This window comes from Phaethon aethereus (assembly GCF_964289735.1).
Source record: "Phaethon aethereus genome assembly, chromosome: 15".
NCBI classification, from domain to species: domain Eukaryota; kingdom Metazoa; phylum Chordata; class Aves; order Phaethontiformes; family Phaethontidae; genus Phaethon; species Phaethon aethereus.
The window spans coordinates 9964534-9990740 of NC_138591.1; the positions used below are offsets into that span (position 1 = coordinate 9964534).

A 26207-nucleotide genomic window follows, 5' to 3' on the forward strand; every position below is an offset into this window, starting at 1 on the left:
CACCTTCTGCTGTCCTAAGACAGAACTGTGCAAGTTACAAAGCTGTATTGTGTGAAAATTCATAATGTTCATTGACTCTTAACAAACAACTGCAGAAGAACATGAACAGGAACTAAACACAGTCTGTGTGAGAGGCTTCTGTCTCTCAACAAATGCGCAGGTTTTGAAAAACAGCAAACCGTACATAAAGGTAAAATGACCGATTTTCTCCAATGTTATTATTCCACGAATTTTTCTATTGGGGCATAGTTAATTAGGAATAGATACAATTGCATTGCTCTTTGCTGTAAAATGAGTATGTTTGCTCCATTTTCAAGTCTATGGGGAGCAACGTTTTGTTATTGCTGAACCATGAATAAGAGGAGCAACTTGCAGAACTGTAAAGTTATGGAAATGAATTATTTGAGACCAATATAAAAAAAGAGTTGGAAAATCAGTCTGTGTTTGAAAACACTTTGGACTGGATGCCTACACGGTTTGAGACTGTCTGATCCAGGTTTCTATTTGTTATTCCATTTTCAGAATTACTTCCCAGGCAGGGAATCAGAGCAGCCATGAATTAGCACACACCTTTGCAAGGGGGGCTAAGCGTTGTTAATAACGGTGAGTTGCTGTGTTGAATACATACCACATGTTCTGAGCAATAATAAATGCTAGCTAACCAGATCATTATAGTAACTAACATCCACAAGACCACAGATCTCTCTGGATGCAAGAATTGCAGTCTAACGAGAGCTGCAGCATCTACAGTGAGGACGACACCGTAAGACCTGTGTTTCCTTCCTGAACAACATAGAGCTACACCAGGGTTCTTAGAAATGTTTTAGGATTAGGAAGTCCAGAAGACATTTTAGTGGTCCTCAACTACATGCAACTGAAGGACGGAGAACAGAAGTAAAAGGAGCACCACCAAAGCCTTCTGGACTCCTGCATCTGGAAACGTGAGTGTTAACCCTGTAGGCTAACCGCCTGGTTAAAGTTTTGTTCTATGCCAATCAAAGAACGGGGACACAATTATGAAACGGTGCATATTAATTTTCAAAAGGACCAAAAATGACTTCAGGGTCTATGTCCTATTGATAGCTATGTTTCGTCTCACAGTATGAAAAGAAGAGCTCCTCTGTTAACACAACAGTGCAGAAAATGTGTAGATGAGAATGGAGAAATTTTTCTTTCCATGAACAAGTTTCTAATTTCATGTTCCATTATGAAGGATAATAGAAAAGTCTTGCAATTTTAATGCAGTGCTCTGGAATGTAATCTTCAAATTCAATATTTATGCAGTTATCTCCAAATCAAATATTAATGTGTCTGAGAGTTTGGTCATTTATTTATTTCCCTCAAAACTAAATGCTCATTTGAGTTAATTATTTTAAGAAAATAACAGAATTTTATTGACTTTTTGTTATATATTTAAGCAGGAATGTAAAGTTCTTTTCCATGAAATAATTTCTTTCAATTGCTATATCTACCGATTTATCACCCTTTATTCTTGTTTTCAAATAGAAGTTTTTTGACTGCAATAGAAACCCCCAAATGAAAAAAACCACCTGACCATTTCAAAGACCCCCTCTACTTACAAACTCTCTCAGCCTATATTATGTGATAGGGCTTACAGCTAACTAATAACAGAAAGTTCAGTTATACAACTTCAGCCTTTATTGTCTGAAATTGGCAATAAAAGAGCATGGCCACGCTCAAGTTGAGAAGGTCCTAGCAAATCTAGACTCACAGCTTTACATTTTCCAAAATAGTTGATAGGCTCCTTTTTTGAGCTAATGGCTTGGACAAGCAAATTTTGGCATATAGAGTGAAATAAGACAATTCTTGGGAGCACAAGTGTTTTCATAACAAATCTCAGTCCTAAAATCCTATACAACGAGGTTATTAGAATAAAACTAAATGTACCTTCCAACCATTCATCCTCCAGCAAGGCAGTGTAGCCCAATTAAAGAGCAGCAAGGCCTTTGGAGACTTGCAAAGAGATGACCCTTTTGATAATTCTTCTTGAAAACCTCCTAGAGACATCATATCAGGTTTTAAATACCAGTACCAACTGAATAGGAAGCAGGCATTTCTCAGAAGGCTCACCCTTACTGGGCCTGCTTTACACACAGTCATGACGCCTAAAGAGAATAACGCATTAGCATAGCAAATTATTTCCTTTTATCTATGAAGTAATAATTTATACAAGGGGTTTTGAAGACAGCTCTCCATTGGGCGGTTGCTCACTACCCATTTATGTTCCTTGGGAGCCAAGGGGACCAAGTGTAATTTAGATCTGCTAGAAACTAAATGATCCTGCCTGAGGAGGCAGTGGGTCGCCCTAGCAAGCCCAGGCTGTACTGCTGGCACCCGGAGGGCTGAACGGCAACCAAAGTGGAAAAGGTGGATGAGGCTTCTTTTTTCCCTCCAGACTCTCTTCTAGGATGACTGATGCTCCTAGCTACTCCAGCAATAGAGATTTTGGCACTCAGGGAGGCAAGAACTTACTCTAAGCATATTGGACATTGCCTGAGGGAAAGGTACTATTTGTATGGCACGTAGGCCTTTTCAAGAAATCAAAAACCTTCAAACGCTACAAACAGTTCATAAAGATTCTTGACTAGCCCTCAAACAATGCTTGCAGCAGCCATCTCTGAAAAGAGAGATAAGAAGATGGAGGGCAAAAACATGACCCTACTGATTTGTTTCTAGTCTAATGCTGTATTTCATTAGTTGCTGGTTATGCTGAATGTAATACAAAATCAGTGCATTTTATGAAGGCATGCCAAGCTTCACAGAGCAATGAAATGCAAAAAATGGTGATTTTTCCCTCAAGTCTTTCTCTCTTGGGTTTTACAGGACACCTAGCAGATAACTCCCAAATTGAAGTAGAAAAAATGGATTAGTAACAGCATTTCATTAATCTTAGTCCATGTGGAAAAATTCAGGTGCTTCCTGGCACCCTGAACTGGTAAGACTGGCATACCTCTGACAACTGGAAAGGTACTTGCAAGGACAATGACATACAATTGCACCAAGATATGATTAGCCAAATACAATGGAGATTGCCATCAGATGAAGACACTTGACCTCTCTCCTGATCTAAGACAAACAACAGGAGGAAAATAATGGTAATAAGAAAAGAGAGTCAACAAGGAGAAAAGAAAACTAAAATAAGACTAAGGTTAAGAAAAAGCATGCCATTTAACCTTAGCCATAGAACACTCCATCAAAGACATTTTATGCTTACCCTTTATCAATTTTAACTCTTCCTAAAGGGCCTCCAATTTTGAGGAGCCTGGATTACACTTGCAAGTAAGCGGCAAGCATAGCATAACATGAATGTGTCTTACCAGCTGAGCTCAACAATTGGGCAACTACACATGTGAAAGGTGCCGTTTGCGCCCTGACTGCATGTGGATGCAGCCTCGGGGTTTACATGGTTCCGGATGGTTATTTTTACACTTTGTTAAAAAAACCTACTGCCTGCAGCAAGTGGTCTGTCACACCAAGTATAGATAGTTAACTGTCCAGACAGCTCATGACTGCAATCCAGCTTAGGGAACTCCTCTTATTTTGTAGTGGATTTAAATATTTATAAATGCATTTCAGATGAGACTGTAGGATTGTATAACACATAAAGCATTTGTAAGATGTTTAGCACATGCTCCTACAACATGAATATAAACACAAAGTGCAGCTATCGATGGCTACAGGCTGTTCAGAAGGGACAGGAGAGGAAGGAGGGGCAGAGGCATCGCCCTCTACATCAACAAATGGATTGAGAGAGAAGAGCTGTCTCTGAAGAATAGCCACAAGCAGGTTGAAAGTTTATGGGTAAGGTGCAGCTGGAGCTGAACTTGGCAAGGGATGCAAAGAACAATAAGAAGGGTTTCTACAGGTATGTCAGCCAGAAAAGGAAGGTCAAAGAAAGCGTAGCCCCCTTGATGAGCAAGGCTGGCAAACTGGCAACAACGGATGAGGAGAAGGCTGAGGTACTCAACGACTTCTTTGCCTCAGTCTTCACTGGAAGTCTCTCTTCATACACCCCTCCAGTGGATGGACTGCAAGACGGGGACTTGGGGAGTAAAGTCCCTCCTGCTGTAAGGGATGATCGGGTTCGTGACCGCCTGAGGAACCTGAACATGCACAAGTCTATGGAACCTGACAAGATGCATCCCAGAGTTCTGAGGGAATTGGCTGATGTAGTTGCCAAGCCACTCTCCATGATATTTCAAAAGTCATGGCAGTCAGGAGAACTCCATGGAGACTGGAAAAAGGGAAACATTGCACCCATCTTTAAACAAGGTAGCAAGGAGGATGCTGGGAACTAGCAACCTGTCAGCCTCACCTCTGTGCCTGGGAAGATCATGGAACAGATCCTCCTAGAAGTTCTGCTAAGACACATGGAGGACAGGGAGGTGATTCAAGACAGCCAGCATGGCTTCACCAAGGTCAAGTCCTGCCTGACCAACCTAGTGGCCTTCTATGACGGAATGATCACATCAGTGGACAAGTAGAGAGCTACCGATGTCATCTATCTGGACACTTGTAAGGCCTGTGACACAGTCCCCAACAGTATCCTTCTCTCTAAATTAGAGAGATATAGATTTGATGGGTGGACTTGGGCAGATGAGAAATTGGTTGGATGGTTGCACCTAGAGGGTAGTGGTCAGTGGCTCAATGTTGAGATGGAGATCGGTGATGACTGGTGTCCCTCAGGGGTCCATATTGGGACCAGTACCATTTTAATATCTTCATCAGTGACATAGACAATGGGATCAAGTGCACCCGCAGCAAATTTGCAGATGACACCAAGCTGAGTGGTGCAAGTTGACAGGCCTGAGGGACAGGATACCACCCAGAAGGACCTGGACAAGCTTGAGGAATGGGCCTGTGTGAACCTCATGAGGTTCAACAAGGCCAAGTGCAGGGTCGTGCACCGGGGTCAGAGCAATCCTCGGTATCAATACAGGCTGAGGGATGAAGGGACTCAGAGCAGCCCTGCTGAGAAGGACTTGGGGGTACTGGTGAATGAAAAGCTGGACATGAGTCAACAATGGGTGCTCACAGCCCAGAAGGCCAACCGTGTCCTGGGCTGCATCCAAAGCAGTGTGGCCAGCAGGTCAAGGGAGGTGATTCTGCCCCTCTGCTCTGCTCTGGTGAGACCCCACCTGCAGTGCTGCGTCCAGCTCTGGAGCCCTCAGCACAAGAAAGACATGGACCTGTTGGAGAGCGTCCAGAGGAGGGCCACCAAAATGCTTAGAGGGCTGGAACACCTCTCCTATAAGGACAGGCTGAGAGAGTTGGGGTTGTTCAGCCTGGAGAAGAGAAGGCTCTGGGGAGACCTTATTGCAGCCTGCCAGTACTTAAAGGGAACATCTTATAGGAAAAATAGGGACAAACTTTTTCGCAGGGCCTGTTTTGATAGGACAAGGAGTAATAGTTTTAAACTGAAAGAGGGTAGATCTAGACTAGATCTAAGGAAGAAATTTTTGACATTGAGGGTGGTGAAACACTGGTCCAGGTTGCCCAGAGAGGCGGTAGATGCGCCATCCCTGGGAACATTCCAGGTCAGGTTGGACGGGGCTCTGAGCTGATCGAGTTGAAGATGTCCCTGCTCATTGCAGGGGGGTTGGACTAGATGGCCTTTAAAGGTCCCTTTCAACCCAAAGGAGTCTATGATTCTAACAGCTCTTCCTATGAGAAGTTTTAGCTACTAATAAATATTGTTGCACAGTTACTTAATATCAGCAAAAATATCACAATCAAGTATCATCCTTTTGGATACTTTTTCCAAGTGACACTGCATACCACAGCAACTCTAAGAGACCCCCACTTCTGAATACTCACATGTATGCAGTATGTAAGACAGAGAGTTCACTATTTTCTGTTTTCTCAAGTCAATGAATGAATAAAACTTTCTTAAGCATCAGAGACTATGAGGTTGCTCAATGTTACTTATCAGCAACTTTGTCACTAAAAGGTTTTTGTCTGGAAAGAATATATTTTTTAAGGTGAAAAGGTTTCTTCCTAAATGTTTCCTGTTTCTGGGCTCTTGCCTAGAAAACCTACTATCAACATTTCACTGCTAAGCAGGTGCACCTACCAGGACATCATCATCATTACTCACTATACAAGAATATGAACTATGAATAAAATTTAACAATACATCAGTGAAACAATTCATCACAAGTCAAAAGTCAATGCCAAACCAAGGATCTGCGGAGCTTGGAGCTCCATTAGAACCGTGTCCATGTTCTCCTTAAAGTATGTGGACAAACTCTGCACATTGCTTTGACTCGATCTGCTCTTCTTTTAACTCTCTTTAGACAAAAATCTGAGGAAGTCAGCCAATTTTGGTGGGAAAAGTAAAGTAAATATTTTTATGGATGAGAAATATGAGAGGTTCTTGCCAGCAGTGTTTGCAAACACTTACCAGAGTCAATCAGTTGGGAAGCATAAAACAGTAACTTGCAATTTAGGTGACCACGTAGAAAGCACAGAACAGGAATTTGACAATCTTGAGTGTAACAGTTGCAACAAGTAATTTGTGAGCAATCTCTAGGCTACAATATATCTCCATAAACCAGTCACTGAATAATTCTTTGTAATAAGCAAGTTCATAAAACCCAACCTGCACAGAGCAGTTTCATTCCCTGCCTGCTGCAGGCCAGAGAACCTGGCCTCCATTGAATATGTGATAAACTTCCAGTTAACTGTGACACAACCCTGACTTCACTCCACTTCCATGGGTAACTCTATTCTATGAAGGGTTACACAGTATTTAAAAAATCTGAAATATTTAACTATTTAAGCACAATGTCTATACTGTACCAGATAAACATCTGTTTTTCTAAAGATATGATCTTGCAGTATGTTTCCCAAGACTTCTTTTTGTCGTGATGAAAGCCTCCAGGGCTGACCCCCCCACTCCCAAAATGGAGCTGAAACTTGAAAAGGAGAACAGTGTCAAAAAGCAATAGCACCTACTTAGTCTGTCAAGGTGAGGAAGATTTCCTCCCGGTATGACAGGCAGCGTGCAGAAAGCGCAGAATGCGCAATTCCTGCTGTTTCAAAAGGCTATGAAAAAACTCTCAGTATAGATAAAAATGATGGAAGAAAAGAGAGGGGGAAATAAAAATTGTAACCTGCTTTCCAGTGTGTTTAAACTGCGGTATCCTGAATGCAAATGTTATGAGGTCAAAGGCAGAATTCTTCTTATCTTTCTTTAATTCCCTTACTCTGAAGAAAATAATATAAACACAAAGCTATCCTAACAATCCCCTAAGCTTTAATGCCAATGCACAAACAAACATCAACAGTATCATAAATAATTTCTCTGTGGACTGGATTTGCTATAGCGAGACTGGGCTTATTTCACATGCAAAAGCCAAACCTGTAAGTAAGCACACAAACTGAAATGCTTCTAGTAGCTTTGCCCACTGTGCTAAACGCTTGGACGTTAACAAGGAACATAGGGAAATCTAACTTTTAAAATATGATTAGTGTTTGTCATTCATATCTCTATATGCCTTACAACTGAGAAAGGCACCAGGTCTCGTGGCGCAGCAGAGCACGGTGGGCATGTGAACGGAGGGGCAGCCAACCCCACACTGTGGGATCACTAGCTGCCCCTCGGTGAGGACAGCACCGGCTCCGACCTCGGGAGGTCAGGGATTGAGTTCAGAGCAGAAAACACAGGTGACACAGCCATGAAAATTAAGCCAGCAGTGAGAGATGCAGTTAGTGACATTTGTTCCTGCAATATCTGAGGGTCTCTAGGAGCTGGGCTGCAAGTCGTCATGAGACCAAGCAGGTCTACTGGAAGGATTTTCTGACGGTCCATGTTACCACAGTTGTTTCCAGTGTATGCTTAAACAGTTTTATGCTCAGTGGGCAAGTAAATCTCGAGCAGACAACTCGTCTGCTGCCACAAATGTTGGACAATATAAGGCTTAGATAATTTACAGTGTAGCAAAAATGGTACAGTATTTTGACTGGCTCTTTCAAATTACAAGTCTACCTTGAAATATTATGTTAAAGATGACCCTTCTCAATCAATGGCATCTTTATGGAAACCAAATGTCTATGGCATTTAGGGTAGTCCACACGACATGCTGTTGAAAGCTGATGAATACACACATTTTATCTGATCACCATACCATCTCTACATGGACGTAATTAGATTTTTCAAGCTTTATAATAGGTGCCTCATAGTCTACATAATTTGTTTCTGCTTCTTTCATATGTAATCTTCTCAGTGTATCCATTTAATGCTTTAGTCATATAACATCTTTGCATTATGTTTAGAAGAAACTCTTCATGATTCTTTCTTCTCGTCCACCTTTTCCTAAGCATTAACTTCTACTGGTTTCAAAAAATCTTACTTTCCATCTTCTGGAAATCTCTCTTCCAGAGTAAGTCTTAAAAAGCTTTAATGCTTCTCAATATTTTAATGTTGCAGGTCAGGGAGCACACTCGTCACGTGTCCCAAAAATACAAAAACCTCTAAAATTGTTTTTAGTTGTAGGAAACTTGCAGAGTCTATTTTTTGCAGTAATGACTCTACTAGGAATTGCTTTGTTTTGACAACAGTTCCATACAGTCCCTCGTGAGCACAAGGCTTGAGAAGGACTTTCAAAGACTTTCCTGTGGGTTTCTTTCCACAGCTCTTCACTTAGGCTATCTTTGAAGAAACACTGGAACAGCTTTTACAAAGACAAAAAGGTAATGGCTTCCTCACGAACAAGGAGGCCACAATTCAAGTGATTTTGTTTCTTTTTATTTAAAATAAGCAAAACAAGGAGAAAACTGCAAATTATAGTGTGCACAGATAAAGCACGAATCCACCACAGACAGACTTAATGATATGAAACCTGACATTTTTCCATCTGTCTCCAATAAATGTCTTCTCTAGAAGATTTCTTGTCCTCTTGCCTCCTCTACTTCCCAACACCCACACAACTGAGCAGTCTCCAGCCTGGGAACGCTGCTGGACCCGAGCGGCTGAGCTTGAAGCCATCTCATCTACGTGATGCTGCTGTTGGAGCACCTATGGCACATGCTACAGCCACGGCCAGCAGACCACAGCTGCTGCAGCACTCACAGGCAATGCAAAGGGACACACTGTGCAGAGCGCCTCGGGGCGTCCACCACAATAGCATCTCACTGGGTGTTTCTATTGAGCTTAACATCTCAGGATCTGCATACTAGACAACTGAAGAAAGAAAACGAAACAAGGATTCAAACTTTCCAAGTGATTGAGGGCAAGCATGAGTCACTTCTATACAGATTTTGAAGCTGCCAAATCAGGCTATTAACCTATGGGTAAAACAGGGCCAACAATATCTGTCCAACCTAAAAGGATGTTCCCTGCCATAATTATTTTATAAAATGTCTCAGGACCTTGGATGAAAGGACACAAATGTTACTATTTATACCACTGAAAATGAAGTGTGCAGCTCAATGTTCTTAGATAACAATAGGATTTCCGATACCTTTACTGGTACCTCAATTTCCACCTCCTTCCTAATTCCCACCCCACCCCACCAATTATGGCTACTTCAAACCTTCTCACTTACTGTACCTTCCTGAATTGGTGGATGATCTTGCTTGTGTACTCTACCAAGATCAAACAACATCATGTTTTGTCCTATGTCAAGACATACGGTAGCTTTTACTGCATCTTCCTATCATCTTCAAACTATTTTTGTTTTTCTTTGCATTCACAACTTAGCATTGTTTTCCAAAACCAAGCAGAAATAAAAGCCATACAAGGAGAAATTGTCAACCCAAAGCAGTAAGGGTTTTATATGGCTCCCCTAACTCTTAGCATAAAGCAATAGGGAACATTTGAAAGTTAGCTGTAATATCTAAAATTTTTAAGGGCAGTTTCTTTGCATAGAAGATGCATGTTGCTATTTCAGTCACTACAGTTCACATGCAACTGTTGGGATGAACTACTTACAAGCAAAAAATAGATCATCTTAGTCTGTGTGCTTCACAATACTGAAGTGTTTTTTTTAAAAAAATTAACAAAAAAAGTATGGCTGAGGGAAATCTGAGCCAAATGAACCACCAAATATTTCATCTAAGCAGCAAGGTAAGGACTGCTGAGAGCTAAGTGGTTAAACTATTCCAATGGCAGGGATAGTATATAAATTTTTTCCCCTAGTATTTGGGTACTTACTGGGTAATTGATCAACACAACACACAATAGCATTTACTGTGTGATCCATTTTCTAACCAACCACCAAACCACCATCAACCCAGTGTACAGAACACCAAGGAACAGCATGTGCCACAGTAGAAGAAAAGGCATGTCTGAAAAGGTAATGAAACAGATACGCATCAGTAGAACTGGGCTGAAAGAGGTGGAGATTTTGGGAATGTGCTCCAGCCCTTCAGGAATTAAGGTCTCTCTAGCCTCTGAGAAGTGGGATGGACTTGCGATGTTCCTTACTAAAAGCCGTACAGCTCAGCAGCAGCTCTGGAAGTATCTGGAACCCAAGAGCCAGAAAGGGGACCACACAACTGCAAAGAAGAGCATTAATGAGGAGAAAAAAAAAAAGGCACAACAAAACAAACTTCTAATGGCCTTTTCTTTAGCTGTTTGTATTCTGCCTATGAGCTCCAGATTCCTCTAAAATGTAACAGCATCCAGCCTTCACAGCATGTTTACACCGTTTCCCAAATGACTACTGTGGCAAGGTTTCTATAAAAAAAACACCCTTTTTCCTGCCTGTCATTGAAGATGTCACATTTGACTGTCTTTATATTTTATAATACATCAGCCAGGTGTTGCTCCTGCCAAAAAAGCAAGTCTTCCGGGTGTTCCAAATCGTAATAGCTTATGCAACTACCAGGTTATTCTTTTGCCTTTAATAGCCTAAGACACTGAAAAGAGGAGAAAATGTAAGTGTTGCCCACTAAGCACTATGTAACGACTCTAGCCACTGTATGCAATTTCGTTTCATACATCCAGCTCTCTAAGGGAATAACACTTCTCCAGCTGAGTTAAGGAACCATTTTCACGTCCGTTCCCTTTTCTGACACCACTAAGGGAAAATCAGAGCAATGCACTTTTTAATGACTTTGGCATAACTAAAAGAAAACTTCACTCTATAAAAGGAAGCCTGGTTTCTCTCCTTATTTGGCAGTAAAACATGTACTGATTGTGAACATGGCTTGAATACAAAGTACATTGTAATTGAGCTGTATAAGCATTTCAGTTTTAAGATGGCACTTCTAACCCTTCTCTCTCCGTTATATGATCCAAAGACTACAATGACTTAAAATTCGGAAGTTCCAGTTGTTTACAAAGCAGACTTAGACAGATGAGAAGCTCATTGTTTAGGAGACATTATTAATCCACAAATTAAAATAAAAAGTAGCAGCAAGGGTTACACATTGCTTTCAGTGATATTTAAATGCTGAGCTCCTGTGTTAGTGGTTCACATGTTTTGAGAGAAACACCTTAGAACAGCAAAATTATTATTGCACACGGTGCAGCAGTCAGTCTAGTCTAGTGTCCTCTCCGTTATCACAGCTTCAACTAGCCATTTTAAATAAAAAATCCTAGTCCAGTCTGGTTTGAGATAGGATGTCCCAGGGGAGTTTTCTCCTATTGCCCAGTAACCTGGAGACTGACCTGTGTCCTAAATCCTTTCCAAAAGTTGTCGTCTTTTTTTTTTTTTTTTTTTTTTTTTTTTTTTAATTTTTGCTGCCGAACCTTGAGGCTGTTGCTTCTCTTCTGGACCTCACTAAGCTCTTCGCCATACCATTCCCCCCATGGGATATTTCTTTTCCATAGGGCTGTGACAAGGCAAAGCAAAAGGCAAAATTTAAAAAGTAACTGGAAAAATTAATAGGGGAAAAAAAAGTCATCCTTTACTCTTAAATGAGCAAGTCATCAAGTTTGTCTGTGGAAATTCCCCAAGGCCACAGGAGGCTGGGAGAATATTGTAATGAAGCACCACTACCTGCCTCTTCTGCTCCTCTGGGGACACGGGCTGTAGGCTGCAGGACATGGGGTGACAGCCTAGATGGGCCTCTGGTCTCACCTCGCCTGCCCGTGCTTACACAAGGTATTTCAGCCCAGAGGAATTCATCATTCTAACTACAGGGACAAACCTCACCGGCATGACCACAGCTTACACGCCTTGGGCATAAAATGAAAGTCAGTTGGAAACTGAGGGTCAAATGGGAAGAGCAGACAGTGCACTTACCAGTTTAGACAAGACTGAGTTACTGAGACACTAAAACTGGAAGATCAGGCTACAGATCTTCACATTAGATACAATTTCTCTCTCAACAGGTGGATGTAGAGCTGGAAATTCACCCGCGATACAAACAAAGGGCTAACTGCTTTTTGATCAGCTTTTGACACCAATAGAATGAATTTTTACCAAATGCCGGTATCACTCAGAGGCTTCTGCAGCTGCTGGCTTCAGTCCTGTTTCTACAGTTATCTGGGCTATGCAGGAGGAGGGAAGCTGCTCTATCTCCCTGATAGAAATTTTGGGGAGCTGCCAAGGGACGATGTGAAAGGGTCCATTCATTCAGTGGTCAGCAGTGGGAGCGCTTACAGGACTCAGGGACTACACGACCAGAGCAGACAAGGAAGGCAAATCTGCAGGCGTGTCCCACATTATGTTCCCTGATGCACAGAGAATTTATGGTAGAAATCCAGGAGAAAAAATAAAACACAGCAACATGTTGTAATAGGCTAAAAGGTATTTAGTTGTTTATATAGTCAAAGGGAACCACTGAACTAATAAATGGGTGGTTATTCCTGTGAGGGGAGGACAAGTGGCACATTAGCTCATTTTATTATTAAATTAATACCAGATTAATGTGTTTAATTGATCTAAATTGTTCTAACCCAGCTGAGGTTGGCATGTTTGAACCAGCTTGATGCAGGCATGTCATAATTCATTAGTGATTCTCCTTAGCCAGCTCAGGGAATTCGAGAAGAATCAGGTGCACTAGAGGAGTAAAAAGGTGTAAGAGACTGATTGCTTTTCCCTGGCCGTTCCTCTTCCCTTTTCTACTTTAACTGTGTTGTCGATCACTGTTGCCAGCTATTGCTGAGCCTGCCAATCACTCCAGCACTCTGCGTTTCCCACACCAGAGACTCTCCTGTGAAAATTGTTGACTCTTGATTTAAATATTACTCCTCACAGTATTATTTTTTACTCCACGCTGTAGAATTTCTGCATGCACAAGATGAATGCTCAGGGGGATTGCATTTAAACAGGAACATGACAGAATTGACACATTTACTGAGAAGAGCAAGCGCAGCCAAAAGCAAGACACCTGTGCGTTATTCTACCCACCCGCTGCGTTGAACACGCGGCTCGGTGTGTCACATTCTCTGTGTTCACTATCTGAACCCAGCCTTACAGTACACTTGACATTTTACAGAATGAAGAGATGACCTGGTGACCCAAGCAGAATAAAACAGTATTTTTAGGTGCAGAGCTACTGGGACTCAGCATGTGTCATTGCTGGAACTGTTGCAAGACTGCTGTTACGGTACAAAACTAGCAATAAAGAGGAAAAGCAAAACTGTCAATAAAGAGGAACAGAGGACCATTGCAATCAGATGGGAAAGATCTTCCACCTGCATAGGTTGTTTAAATCTTTGGAAGAAAGGTGTTTGATCACCGTTCCTCCCTCAAACTGCAAAGCTGTGAGTATTGCCGATGTCTTGTTGGAACCACAGCACATTCTTTTCTCCCCGAGACCTGCACAGGGTGGATGAAGAGGGATACTGATCCAAAAAACTGTAGCAGACCATGATAACCGTCCAGCCACCATCCTCATCCTCGCTAGCATGTGCAGGCTGATATAGGCTCCACACCTTGCAGAGACGCTCTGCTTACACAAGGCTTTGCTGCAGACCCTGGCTAGCACAGGTCTTGGTCACCAGTATGGCTTGGGACCAACTGGGGCAGGGAAGTGCTGTTGTGTGGGGCAATTACCGCTTGCTCCCAAAACATCAATCTGTGCCAAGGAGGGAGCGAGCATCAATCTGCTTAATGTCTCCCTCCCCACAAAAGCATCTTTGCAAACCAACTCTGGGGAGGAGCCGTTCTGGACCAGTAACCAGCCATCCTCAGGAAAGGGTTTCCTCTTCATTTGCTTCTCTTTCCTGGACTAGGGATTTCTTCACTCAGATAATGCTGGAAAAACATCACTATGCAAAAACTCTCAGTCCCATGGCTAAAATAAGCTGAGGAAAGGGCCAGCTTACCTTGCGTTGTCCCTCCCGTGTGATTTCAAAAAGTTCATCTCACGATATCTAGACAGGAATGCTACTAGCTGGTCATTTGTCCTGCAAGAGAAGGAACAAAAGATGCACAAATTACACAGCGAAAACTACTACATCTAGAGTAATTTACACACTTACTGTTCTCACTTGGGAACCATCGGTAGACTCTTTGGAGGAGGCAGTTGCTGAAAAAACTTCTGTCCTGCTGCTAAACTTCATTGCCTCCCTCTACTCAGTAAAATGTGCTTGGAAAGGAGCACAGTTTTATTACATCTTAACAAATTTCCTATCAACTCTTGGCAGATGTTTTAAGCATTGTAACAGAGTATGTATTAAGTAAGACAGCTCAGCACTTTCTTAGTGTGAAAATCCATCTGAGAGATGACTGCATTGATAATCCCATTTTACATGCTTTGCTGGATTTTTCCTAGGGAATTTGGTTAAGTATCTATTGGCATTTTATTTGTTTTCATCCTTGTAATAGAGAAGAGGCCAAGGTTGGAATGCATAAAGCAAGAGAATTTGGATGTCAAAATGCCAGTATAGTTAATAGGAACAAAGGAATTTAGAAGGTTAATTCCAATTAGTATGACTAGCAATCTGACACCAGTATTTTCAAAATTTCAGCTGACATGTCCAAAAATGTATTTATTCTTGACAGCTTTTGTGGTGTGTTATTTCTTTAATAACGGAGCAAAAATGTTCTCTATTTATCTAGGTCACCATATTTAGGAAAACTGAATAAATCATATTAAAAAGATCTTCATCTCCTGAGTTGCATTCAAAACTACAACATTATAGATAAAACACCATTTAAGCAATGGTCTGTAATGGAGTTGATGGCAGAAAAACTAAAGATAAAACAGCTGTCAATAGTACTGTATCTTGAAAAAGCATTCAATTATTATAAGCCACAGAAAGCGAAGTTAAACCAGAGTCCTGTACAAAATGTGTTTAACTTCTGGGGTCAGCTGCAACAACTTGGAAATGTTATCAGCCTAGTAAACTATCTTCATAATCTCATTGATTTTATCTGGACCAAATGAAGTATCTGCCTATCAACCAGCCTGAACCACCAGGCTGTAGGAGTCTGAGACCCTCCTTCTATGCTCATTCATGTGAGTTGTAGTACCTCCCAGGGTCAGATTACGCATCTCAATTTGGCAACCTCAGAAAACTGCTTTCTGTATAGTAAGCTGTGCAGATTTTCACATTTGCTGCTCCAGTGATTCTCCATCTTACTGGGATGAACAGGCATTTAGTGAATTTACTTAGCAATGCTTCCACATGAAATGGTTTCAATGGCTAACATCTTCGGGTGAGTTTCTAGGCAAAAGCTGGCACGCAAAGATGATCTTTAGAAATATAACCAAGTTTGGAAGTGCTTGAGCTTTAATTTCCTCACAGGATAAAAATCAAATCAACTGAAGTTACAATCCACACCACTCAATAAAACATCACAATTTCTAGATTGCTTATCAACCTACATTTTGCTATTCAGCAGTGCTCTACCAAGTGTATTCGGAATTGGAGCTGCCATACAAAGTTTTCAATGCTTCTCACTTTTTAGATAATGCTTATAAATGCCCACATGATGTTTAGTTCTCAAAATAATTAATAATTGACCTTTTCCCACTTCTTGAAAACATCAGTGACATCTTGGTCCTACTTTTCTTTTTTTTTTTTTCCCCCTAAAAGAACTTTGCAGAGTTTTACTCTTTGTCAATTAAGTACGCTTCTTTTCATGTGTTGACGACATGGAAATAAAACATCACATTTCCATTTGGTAAAACTTTCTAGTTATTTGACATTTAGATTTATGCGGTCAACCAATTCCGCGCTCAGCATGGGAGCACACTGAATTTCTATTAAGCTTTCATTCAAACTACTTCTTCTGGCCCCTATATCATGAGGATGCTGCACATCACCTCCAATTTATTCCACCACATGACATTAAAAAGAAAATCAAAGATATTGAACATGCCATGGATGCTAATGCAGTTGCTAAAATCCTCCTCACCTTCCAGAAGACTTTGCCTTCAAGGGTATATTTCCTAAACGCCCCTGGCATGGACTGCTACCACACTTCCTCACATACGGCAGCAGCAGTCTCTACACCGTGGCAGTGCCTCTGGCGCTCCTGAGAAATACTGAAGACATAAGCCTATTTTTTCCTCTAAGTAAGGCAATGCAAGGCTGAGATGTTCAGCTGAAGACATTACTGGGAGCAACATCAACTCCACACTGCCAAATTAAATTCTGCTATAGCTCCACAAATTTCAGGGATAATTCACCGAGCATAAATCTGGCACAAAATCTTTTACTATCACTGTATAACAGAAAGTAACAAGTGCAACATATTTCTAGTATTTCCTTCCTAAGAAGGAAATAAAAAAGTCATGGGGATAGGGAGAGTAGTGATTAAAACACACTAATATACATATTACAATCCTATCAGTTTCCCTCATGTGTAACACAGCACAAATACAGATCGAAGAAAAGGCCTTTCCACAGTTGGTGCGTGAGGCTAGAGCTGATGGATGCATCCACACAGCTCCCACTTTTATTTCCTTTTGTTACTAAACTCACTTGGAGGACAAGGCACCAGGGAGAAGGTTTAGTCAGCTGGTTACCTGTGCCATTAGCAGGGAGGGAGGACGATGCGAGAGTAGAGAGGATGAGAAAAAACGTGCAGCTTGCAGGTGTGCAGCATGCAGAGAGAAATGAAGAAAAAGAAAAAAAAAGGTGTGGGAAAGAAGTGCAGAGAAAGCTCATGCATGTGGGAGGGCTTCCATGAGAAGCTGACAAGTGAAGAAGACTGATGGGGAAACAAAGCGTTTTTGACTCCAGTGATGTAGATCTGCTGTTAAGCAAGGGCAGGACTGCCAGCTGGCACAGAGGGGCTCACCTCCACCAGAACTTTACTGAGAGGCAGCTTTACCTCAGTAAGGTCCTGCTGCTGCCCTCCTGCAGCAAGGGTGGACGGAGGTAGCGGGGGCAGCGCGCCGTGCCCGCCTGCCGAGACACCACGCAGCAAAGCTCGGCCAAGCCTCGCGCGGGGTCGGGCTCAGGGGGTGGCAGCACGCGGCCCGGCAGGCTGCAAACGCAGCTCCGGGGCTGCTGGTGACCCACCCCTCGGCACTGCTCGACCTGGGAACCTGGCTGAGCCCCGGGCTGGGGCTCAGGCCAGGGTTAGGGTCAAGATTAGAGTTAGACGTCTAAGGAAGAGAAAGGTAAGTCCTATAGTAAGAAGGCAACTCAGAAGAAATTGCCAAAGCAAAGCAAGGTCTGCTGCTAGTGTTTTCTCATGAGCAGCCCTTAGCCTGGGACTGAGGTGTCCCAGGGCATGAGCAGGCTGACCAGGCACTCAGTAAGCACATATACATGCTGATCACTGCAATAATTTCAGAATACGGCATATACTCTGGGGACTGAAATGAAACACTGGAAAGAGAAACACTGGCTTGGTGTTTGCATTATCTGAACATGCTGGCAGGTCTGCGCAGGAAGCGGTACGAGTGCATCCCTGCGCACAACCACGGCCAGACACTGTGGAGGACAAAAGGCAATGCTGGGACTGCTGGTTTTAAGCAAACCCTCCAAGTCCTGGTGACTAATCCAAGCAAAGAGCAGAGAGCCTCTTAGTTTACAGCTGTGAAAATAGATTAAGAAAGTCTCTGGAGAATCTGAGAAAATGAAAACAAGCGATTGTTACTTTTGGAAGATAGAGAAGGCTAATATAAATGTCCTTGATTCAGCAAGGTACTTTAACGCTTGGGCAAATTGAAGGACGTAAGAAATAGCAGTGACTTCAATGGGACTATTCATATGTCAAAACTTAGCCAAATGGTTATGCAATTGTATCAGTTAGATCAAAAGTTCAGAAATCTTTGGCAGCACACAGGTATGGAAACAAGATAGTCTGATTCTGTGTAGGAATCAGATAAAGAGCAACTGCCCTGTTGGATTCTGGGGTTGGCCTCTGCCATTTTGGAACTGCATGGGCTACCCCCCCCCCCGGTGACCCTCTCCAGAGGGGTATTTCAGACACGCTGGTGTTGATCTGCCTGTCCCAGCATAGACCCTGGGGCTTCCCCCCTCAGCCAGGACTGGGAACTGGGGGGGGTTGCCCGTGCACAGAGCAGGCTGTGGCTCTGCAGACAGACGAGAGCCTGCTGATTAAAACAGGGAGCAGTGACAGTAGAACAAACTTCCTGGGGACCACAGATTGCTCAACCCAAAAAAATCACCAACTTAACTGAAACCCAGCCCAAACTCCAGAGTCCACCTGCAACGATGCTGCGGCAGAGGCTGCGCTGCCAAAAACCTCTTTTGGTTTCTTTTCTGCTTCAGTGGGTGACATCACAGGTAGGAAGGTTCAGCTTGTCATCTGCTTCAAGTGAACTCATCAGTGAGGTCTTAAAAAAATGTCCTAATTTCAGGCAAATCCCCAGACTGGGTTTATAAACTATTTCCTTTATCAAGGACCAGACTGGGCAATCTTGTTTCAGATTTCCTGAAAAGAGCTAGGGGCTGCAGTGCATCTGCATGCAAAGTATAGAACTGTCTCCTAGTCACTTAATTTCTGATCTACCAGAAAGGTAAGGCTGAATAAATGTTTTTAGACATTATGCATATATACAGTGTTTCTGCTTGGAAAGCAGCTCTTGTACTGGAGAATTCTTTTGTTACTGGCTCAAGGTCTCAGACAAAAATCTGATGAAATCCATGGAAATCTCTCCTATGGTCTTGCTGGGCTTTAGACTTCTATAGGCACCTTCATTCTCTTCAGCCCTGCTTCGTTAGCAATGCCTGGGAAGGGATGGCTTTTACTGTACTGGCTCTTTCCAGGTTGTTCTCAACACTTAATTCACCAGGAATACCCCACATTATCCCAACTTAAAAGTCTGCCATGAGCTTATCCTGAATCACATGCACAAGCATGGGCTAGGGACAGCTGCTATGCTGAACCTCTACTTAATTCAGAAAAAAATTCATTTTTAATCATTATTTTCTTTTCTTCTCTTTTCCTGTATGCCTGCTCTTACATGCAAGCATCAGCACTGAGAAGTGGATTCTGCTACCCCTTCTAGGCAGCTGTACCTCTTTTAATCACAAATGTGGTTACTTGTAAATTACAATGTTGGAATATGAAAAGCTAGAGCAAGACAATTAAAATGTGGCTTTAAAATCATTTAACACAGACCTGCTCAGTCCTGGTTCCATACTTCTCCAGGAGTGAAGGGCAAAGCCTGCTGGAAGCAACAGTATCTTGGCCTCTTAGCAGTTTCTCTCCTCAAGCACTAATCTGCTTTGAATGTGATTTTTGCCTTTAGTGCTTTTGTCACTGTTGTAATCTTAATGTATGGAAGACATTTTTTTCTTATGCATTTTCTAATCTGACAGGTAAAAAACATTAACACCTTTTTTATTGCTACATACATGGGACAAAAAGATGTTCTCATTACCCTGCCTATTGACACACTCTCAGCAAAAGAAATGTAAGTGTTGCTAGGTTGTGACAATTCATGGTGCTGGTCACAGTAAGAAATTGCTATGTTAGCCATACAACACTACTGAGACAACAGGCAACAGCAGATCAGATTGGAGCTTCTACAAGCTGCCCAACTTTTCCCAACAAACCACCCCACCGCAGTTAGGTAAGTTAGTTGTTAGCCGCAGCGACCAGCAATCGCCAAACCTGGCAGTCCTTGCAACTGAGCACACACGGCACCTACAGCGCTGCTGACAACGCTTCTGCAGCCACAGCTCTGAGATTTTTTTCATATATTTACCGTCTTTTGCAAAGACAAAGGCTGTATTCGCTAGAAAACTGATACTGAAGTGCTGAACTGAAACAGCTGCAGTGCAGTGACTGTGACCATACCATGCCGTGACACCAGCACCTGGGCTCTGAGGGCAGCGCCTGAATTCAGGCAGCAGGTCTCGCCAGACCGACATGCACACCTCCACGCTGGACCGTACGCTTGCTTTCGGTGCAATTCTAACAGCCTGGGTTAGTACAGAACAACCACTTGTGACAAGATGGCACACTGCCAACTGGTAAAATTATTAATGATGATTAATTTAGCGTTACCTAAAGGCAAGTCTCTAGCTGCACAAGACCCTGTAGCTGCAACAAAGAGGGACGTGAGCGCAGGGAGGCGGTTAGCCCTTGCTGTGGTGAACAGTGGTAGTTCTGCTGTGGTGTGGGGTGCTGGAGAGGTAGGCAAGTATCATGAAAGCAGCTGAACAGACGAAAAAAACAGAATAACAAACATAAACAGGAAAGCGTTTGGGCAGGTAGAGCAAGGAGGCTAATGTGGTTTGAAGCAGCAGTGAAGCACCTCTGAAGCAAGGGTGATGAAGGCAAATATATAGTCATAAGAAGCAAGTCGAAACTGTTACAAGTTCTCTGAGCATCCAAAGCTTTGGAATTTCTACCTGTACCCACGTGACTCCTCTCCACAGTTTTCTTTCCCAGGATCACTGGGACTGTGCGAAGGCACAGCCCTGCAGAGCCCAGATGTACAGCAACCCTGGCAGCTCTTTGCCAAGGAACTACTTCTAGAAGGTCCCTAGAGAAGGAAAAGGCTTCAGAGAAGAAAACTGGAATTATGGGGCAAACTCATCTCCTCAGAGTTAAGCATGATATTACTCCATGGTTAAACATGCAGATGTGCACATAAGAGACTGGATGGGGAAGAGCTGAGTGCCTTCAATTTTGCTACCTTCTTTTCAATAAATTCTAATAATTACGATTAAGGTCACTCATTTCAATACATGATTAATTTAATCTTACTTAACACATTATTGTGAAGTCTTAGGACATGCCATCGCTGCCAAGACCCCTGTGGCAGAAGGAGAGTTCCTTCCCTGACCATTCCTAGCCTGGGGCTATCCTGCCCTGCTGCCCTCTCCCTCTTAGGCAAGGAGCCCACGTGTTCAGACCAGCTCACCAGCTTCTGCAGCTGCCAGCAGCCCTGCACCACCGCAAGGCGCGGAGGAGGTGGGGAGGAAGGAGAGCCATCCAGGAGATGGCGAAGAATTACTGCAAATTCCCACCTACACCTGCACAGCGTGCTGAAAGCTTCACTCCCGCATCTGCTGGGGACGCGGCAGCACTTCGCAGTGAAGCTGGGTGGGATCCTCCTACTCCAGTAAGGGACCCTGATCCTTACTGGCCCTTCCACGATGCCAGCTAGCACGCGTGGAGGGGTGCGTGCACGAGTAACCTAACAAAAGGATGCAACAGTGGAATGATTCAGCAGAAAAAAGCAAAAACCTTCAAGACATATTCCAGAAGGAAACGCTTATAGCAAGATGATCAACCACACAAATGCAGCACAACAATACAGGGAAAACCCTCCCATGGCAGGGTTCAGCTTTCGGACCCTGAATATACAGCCTGACCCTCTCACAGATGCTCCCAACTCCTCCTCTCTCTTCGAAGGCAATTTAGTGCAAGGGGAGGCTCAGAGGAGCCTGACCCTGGCTGTAGCAAGAAAAAAAGACTGCCATCTAAAGATGCAAAGGAGGGGAAAGGCTATATTTAGCCCTCACTATCTATCACAGAACAAATATTAGCATGGCAGGCATTTCTCAGAGAAGCTGATTCCCATGACAGCAGTCATTCGTAAAACATACCATAAAAATGAGGACGACAGATAGGACTTCAGAGGCCAACTGCATGTGGAAGGCTCTAGGTGACTGTTACCACCTCCGCTTTTACAACAGTGTTGTCTTAAATGGTTTGTTTTGTCTTTCAAGTCAGGTTTAACAGAGGAACAAGATAATGGAAGAAAACAATTGCCTTAGCAGCTCAGCTCGCACGAGTACTTGAGAGATTAGAGTTCTGCTCCAGCAGCAGCACTGCCATCTGGGCTGGGAAATTGCACCCAGGTATTTCAAAGCATTAGCTTTCTGCATTTTGATGCTCCAGGCACTGATCAGTCATCATACTGGATGCAGCTACTCTCAGTGCATGTATGACTCTCAAGACATTTTATTAGCAATACAATCATCTTTGCTGTACTTTCAATTACTGCCTCTCATTCAACCATTGTCTGTTTCCTATGGAAAAGAAAAGAACTAACATAGTCACAAAAGAGTGAAAGTCGTCTTTAAATGTCACGCTGCTGAATAAACCTTTTCCTAGTGAGAGTAGATAAATGCTTGGGTACAAAGGAGATCCACTGAGAGAAAAAGAATATACTCCATCATCTGCTTCCTGAGCCACTCCACAACCTATTTTCTATAAATTCAAGGCTTCAGATGTCATTCATAAAATAAATAAATAAGCTTACTGCTGACAAGCAGCAGCACATGCTTAAATGAAAATCCTAAAGAGACCATATAAGAGAATTCCACCAAGGATTAATGAACAAATGTGATTAAAACTATCTACAGCTCTGGACTGCAGCCAAAACGCTGCCAGCAGTATTTGATATGTAAATGCTTAAAACATTTGCTATGTGCACAGCCGTTGATGCAGAGCCTCTACAGAGAGTTTCTTCATCTAATTAGAGATATTGGTTTAGCAAACTTTGGAGTTTATAAAAACCCACAACGTCTCATTATTCTTTTAAAATAGAATATTCATTTGTTTGGAATGTTTTCCAGCTATATCCCATGAAACCCTGAAATGCCTTTGGCTAATGAAAATCTCTAGCCCTGTATCAGTTAATAAACCCTACAGCTTTTATGATAATAAAATACTCACCACATGCACTCATTAAAACTTTTTAACTTGTTGGTTTTGACTTTCTTTGGCTATTTGCTAGATATAATCTATTCAATTGCCAATTATTTTATAGTGCTATTTCAACACAAACATTTAAATTATCCAGGATCTTATCAAACACACCATACTATAGTGCAATCACTGTGTGTCTGATCCAGTAAAGCACTTAACAGCATGTGCCTAACTGTAGCACACTTGCAGCTCTTCTGAAATGATGGACTTTCACACTATATTCTCATAAATTACTTTATGGGTAAGGGTCTACATGTCCATGTGTGAGGAAGCAGCTTGTGCAATGATTACACACAAGATTAAGAGCTGAGAGCTGTCCTTTACCTAATCTTAGCTCTATTAGGTGCACAAGTACACTTATTAAGGAGACTTTTTTCCCAGGGAGGTCAATACAGCTGTACCTCAGATTGTCCATCTCTACCACAGATATATTACACAGCTCACCAATTGTTTGAGATTTAACTCATTGATGTTTACAAAACATTTTAAAAAAATCCCCTCAGTGCCAGGAGTACCTCTGAACTGATCTTAGCAACTCATCTGTCTGTGAAAATGACATTTTCTGAGCATCCCCTACTGCTGCAATAAAAACTGAAGAAATAAGAAAAACACTATTCTGTAATACCATGTCATATGCAGCTCTTTTTTTCCCCAATTTTAAAGCAACCTATGTATTTTACAGTAAAATTATGAAATGCATTATTTAAAGTATTTTTCCTTTCATAAATCTGATTTTATGCAATTGCTAAGCCTAGATTTTATGTTTGCTTACCAACAATGAATGTACTGAAAAAACACTTGAATAACAAAAGCTTCCGAAACTCCTTCCAAATGTGCAACTGCACAGAACCTGGTACACATGAAAATAATCAAAGAAAATCAGGTACATGCAGGACAAATTATTCCTTAAATAACCTGGTGTTGATGTGTTCAACTCAGAGGCATTTTGCTAGAAAGGAAGGAAACATTTCACCCTGATTTGTTAAACAGTTTTCTATTTATTACCCTATTTAAGTTTATGAATGATCAGCACATCACCACTAGCATCTTTTTTTTTCCTCCATCTCACTAGCCTAGAGCTTGAGCGCCTGACAGACAGCTTTTGCTAAAAAGGCCTATAATTGCATATTTCCAACAAATATTTCTAAGTAAAGGCAGAGACATGTGTCTAACTTAGATAAGGGCTAGAAAACTTGTTAAAGGTATGTATTGTAGTAAAGCAAAATTCCTTTCCCACTACATTTACAAGAGATGTCAGTTTAGTTAAACTGCACGTATGGAAGAAAGCTCATTTTTATCACCGCTAGCAAAAACTGTTTATCAAGCCTTGCTGGCATTCCCATTATTTGTATTTGGAAATTAAAATAATGCAGATTGGTGAAGAGAAAATACAGCAACATGGGGTTTAGATGCTTCAAATTATAGTAACCCAAACTTCTGATGCTTACTCAGCATTATCTCAGCTGCAAACCTGAGTTGGCTCCCCTAAACTAAGGTGCCAATCTCAAGTAAGCAGATTTCATTTTGGCATTGGCACATTTCATGTTCACAAGCAGAAGTGTTTGTTCATGGGCATAAGGAAAAGAAAAAAAAGAGAAAAAGTTGTGAAAGCCATTTAAGAGAGAGAGCTGCCATGATTGCCTGCTCCCGTTTCAGTCTCTGCCTGGAGTACAAGCAACTTGTGTAGCCACCTTTTAGTTGATTTATCTTGGCTCTGGCACATTTACCGTTTGTTTCCAGCCTTGGCTTTTGATCCCACCGACACACATCTGCAAATTGAAAAGAATGGCCCAATATACAAACTTCTGGTTTAGTTTTTGTTCTCTGGTAGAGTCGATGGTTAAATATTATCACCCCTGCTGTGGTTAACAGGTGATGTAAGGGATAAGCCATATATGTGTTTTGGGTCTCTTTTGCCTTTGCAGACAGGATGCAACATCCTCCAGCATTAGAGTGCAAGGTGTCTGACTCTTGTCCAAGGAGGAGCCCAGAGAAGGGCACAGCTGTGGCTCCGGAGCCAGGCCAGGGTCCTTGGCAGTAATGCTACAGCTCAACTCAACTCCCCTCTCCCCTGAGCAGCATAATCAATTACTTGTTCTTGTCTGTATTTACTCTCCATGCCACATGGCAGACTTTCAGAAGACAAGCCGACAACAGTCATCACTCCGGTTCAAAATGAACGCTTCCCAAATTAATGATACAAAGGGAGGTGAAAGATCAGTGCAAGCAGGGGCAGGTGAGCTTGCACATATTGCGAAGAACTTCATGGGGAAACATGTCACACGCAGCCAGATGGGTTCAGACGAAGTACAATGAGGCCAATGTTCCTAGTCGCTTTAGCTGACCTTCCACTAATAGCTGCCATTAACACTTCAGTCAGCAACTTTCCAAGGTAGCTGTGGTTAGGGTAAATGGAAAGAATTGTGATTTTCATGCTAAAACTGCACTGGTTAGGTGGATGACATCAATGAGTCCAAGTCTGAACATTTTTAACCTTTTTGTATTAAGACTGTATGAAGCGATTGAATGCAGGATGCGAAGCTAATGAACACACATTATCTGCTGAAAATTCAGCATGGAAAGGCTATTTTAATATTATATGTCAAAGGTCTATCATATTTTACATTTCTATCTATAAGGAAGTTGAGTGTTGACGTAAATGACCATTTTGATAGACAGTGAGCAGGAAGCAGCAGTGTACCTGAATAGGTTAGCTACACAGCTTTAAGCCAAGTTGCTATTTATGTTGAGATGCATGTTTAAAGAGGATTCATGCCCAGAATGTCTAAATTTAATGATGTTATTTACTTAATTTTAACCCTGCAAGGAAAAAACCCAACATCTTGGGTGTTATTTTCTCTCTTTTCAGTGTATTCCTATTTATCAACTTTTATGACAATAAGGCTTTTCTCCCACCAGAAAAAATAACTTGTGAAATGACAGAAACATTGGTAAATGCACCTTCTGCTCATTCTTCTAACAGGTGTATGTTGGGAGAAAGCAGTACACAAATTAACCGTTATTTTATTCCATTAAACTCTAATATTCTAAGTACTCTCAATAGTGAGACAAGTTTCCTCTTGCAATTTCTTTAATCAATGAAAAAATACTTTTTTTTATAAATTCTTTACAGTTTATAAAAGCTGAAGCCCTGTGTAAAAGACTGCATTTCATTCTGTTTTCATATCT

The 26207-nt window shown here is 42.1% G+C and overlaps 1 protein-coding gene across 1 annotated transcript in view; it reads right to left on the reverse strand.

Moving 5' to 3' along the window:
• Window positions 1-26207, reverse strand: part of XYLT1 (xylosyltransferase 1) — a 205607-nt gene that overhangs the window by 24384 nt on the left and 155016 nt on the right. The window contains exon 6 of the mRNA XM_082006657.1: window positions 14246-14326. Coding sequence (XP_081862783.1) covers window positions 14246-14326 — 81 coding nt within the window. The remainder of the gene's footprint in view (window positions 1-14245; window positions 14327-26207) is intronic.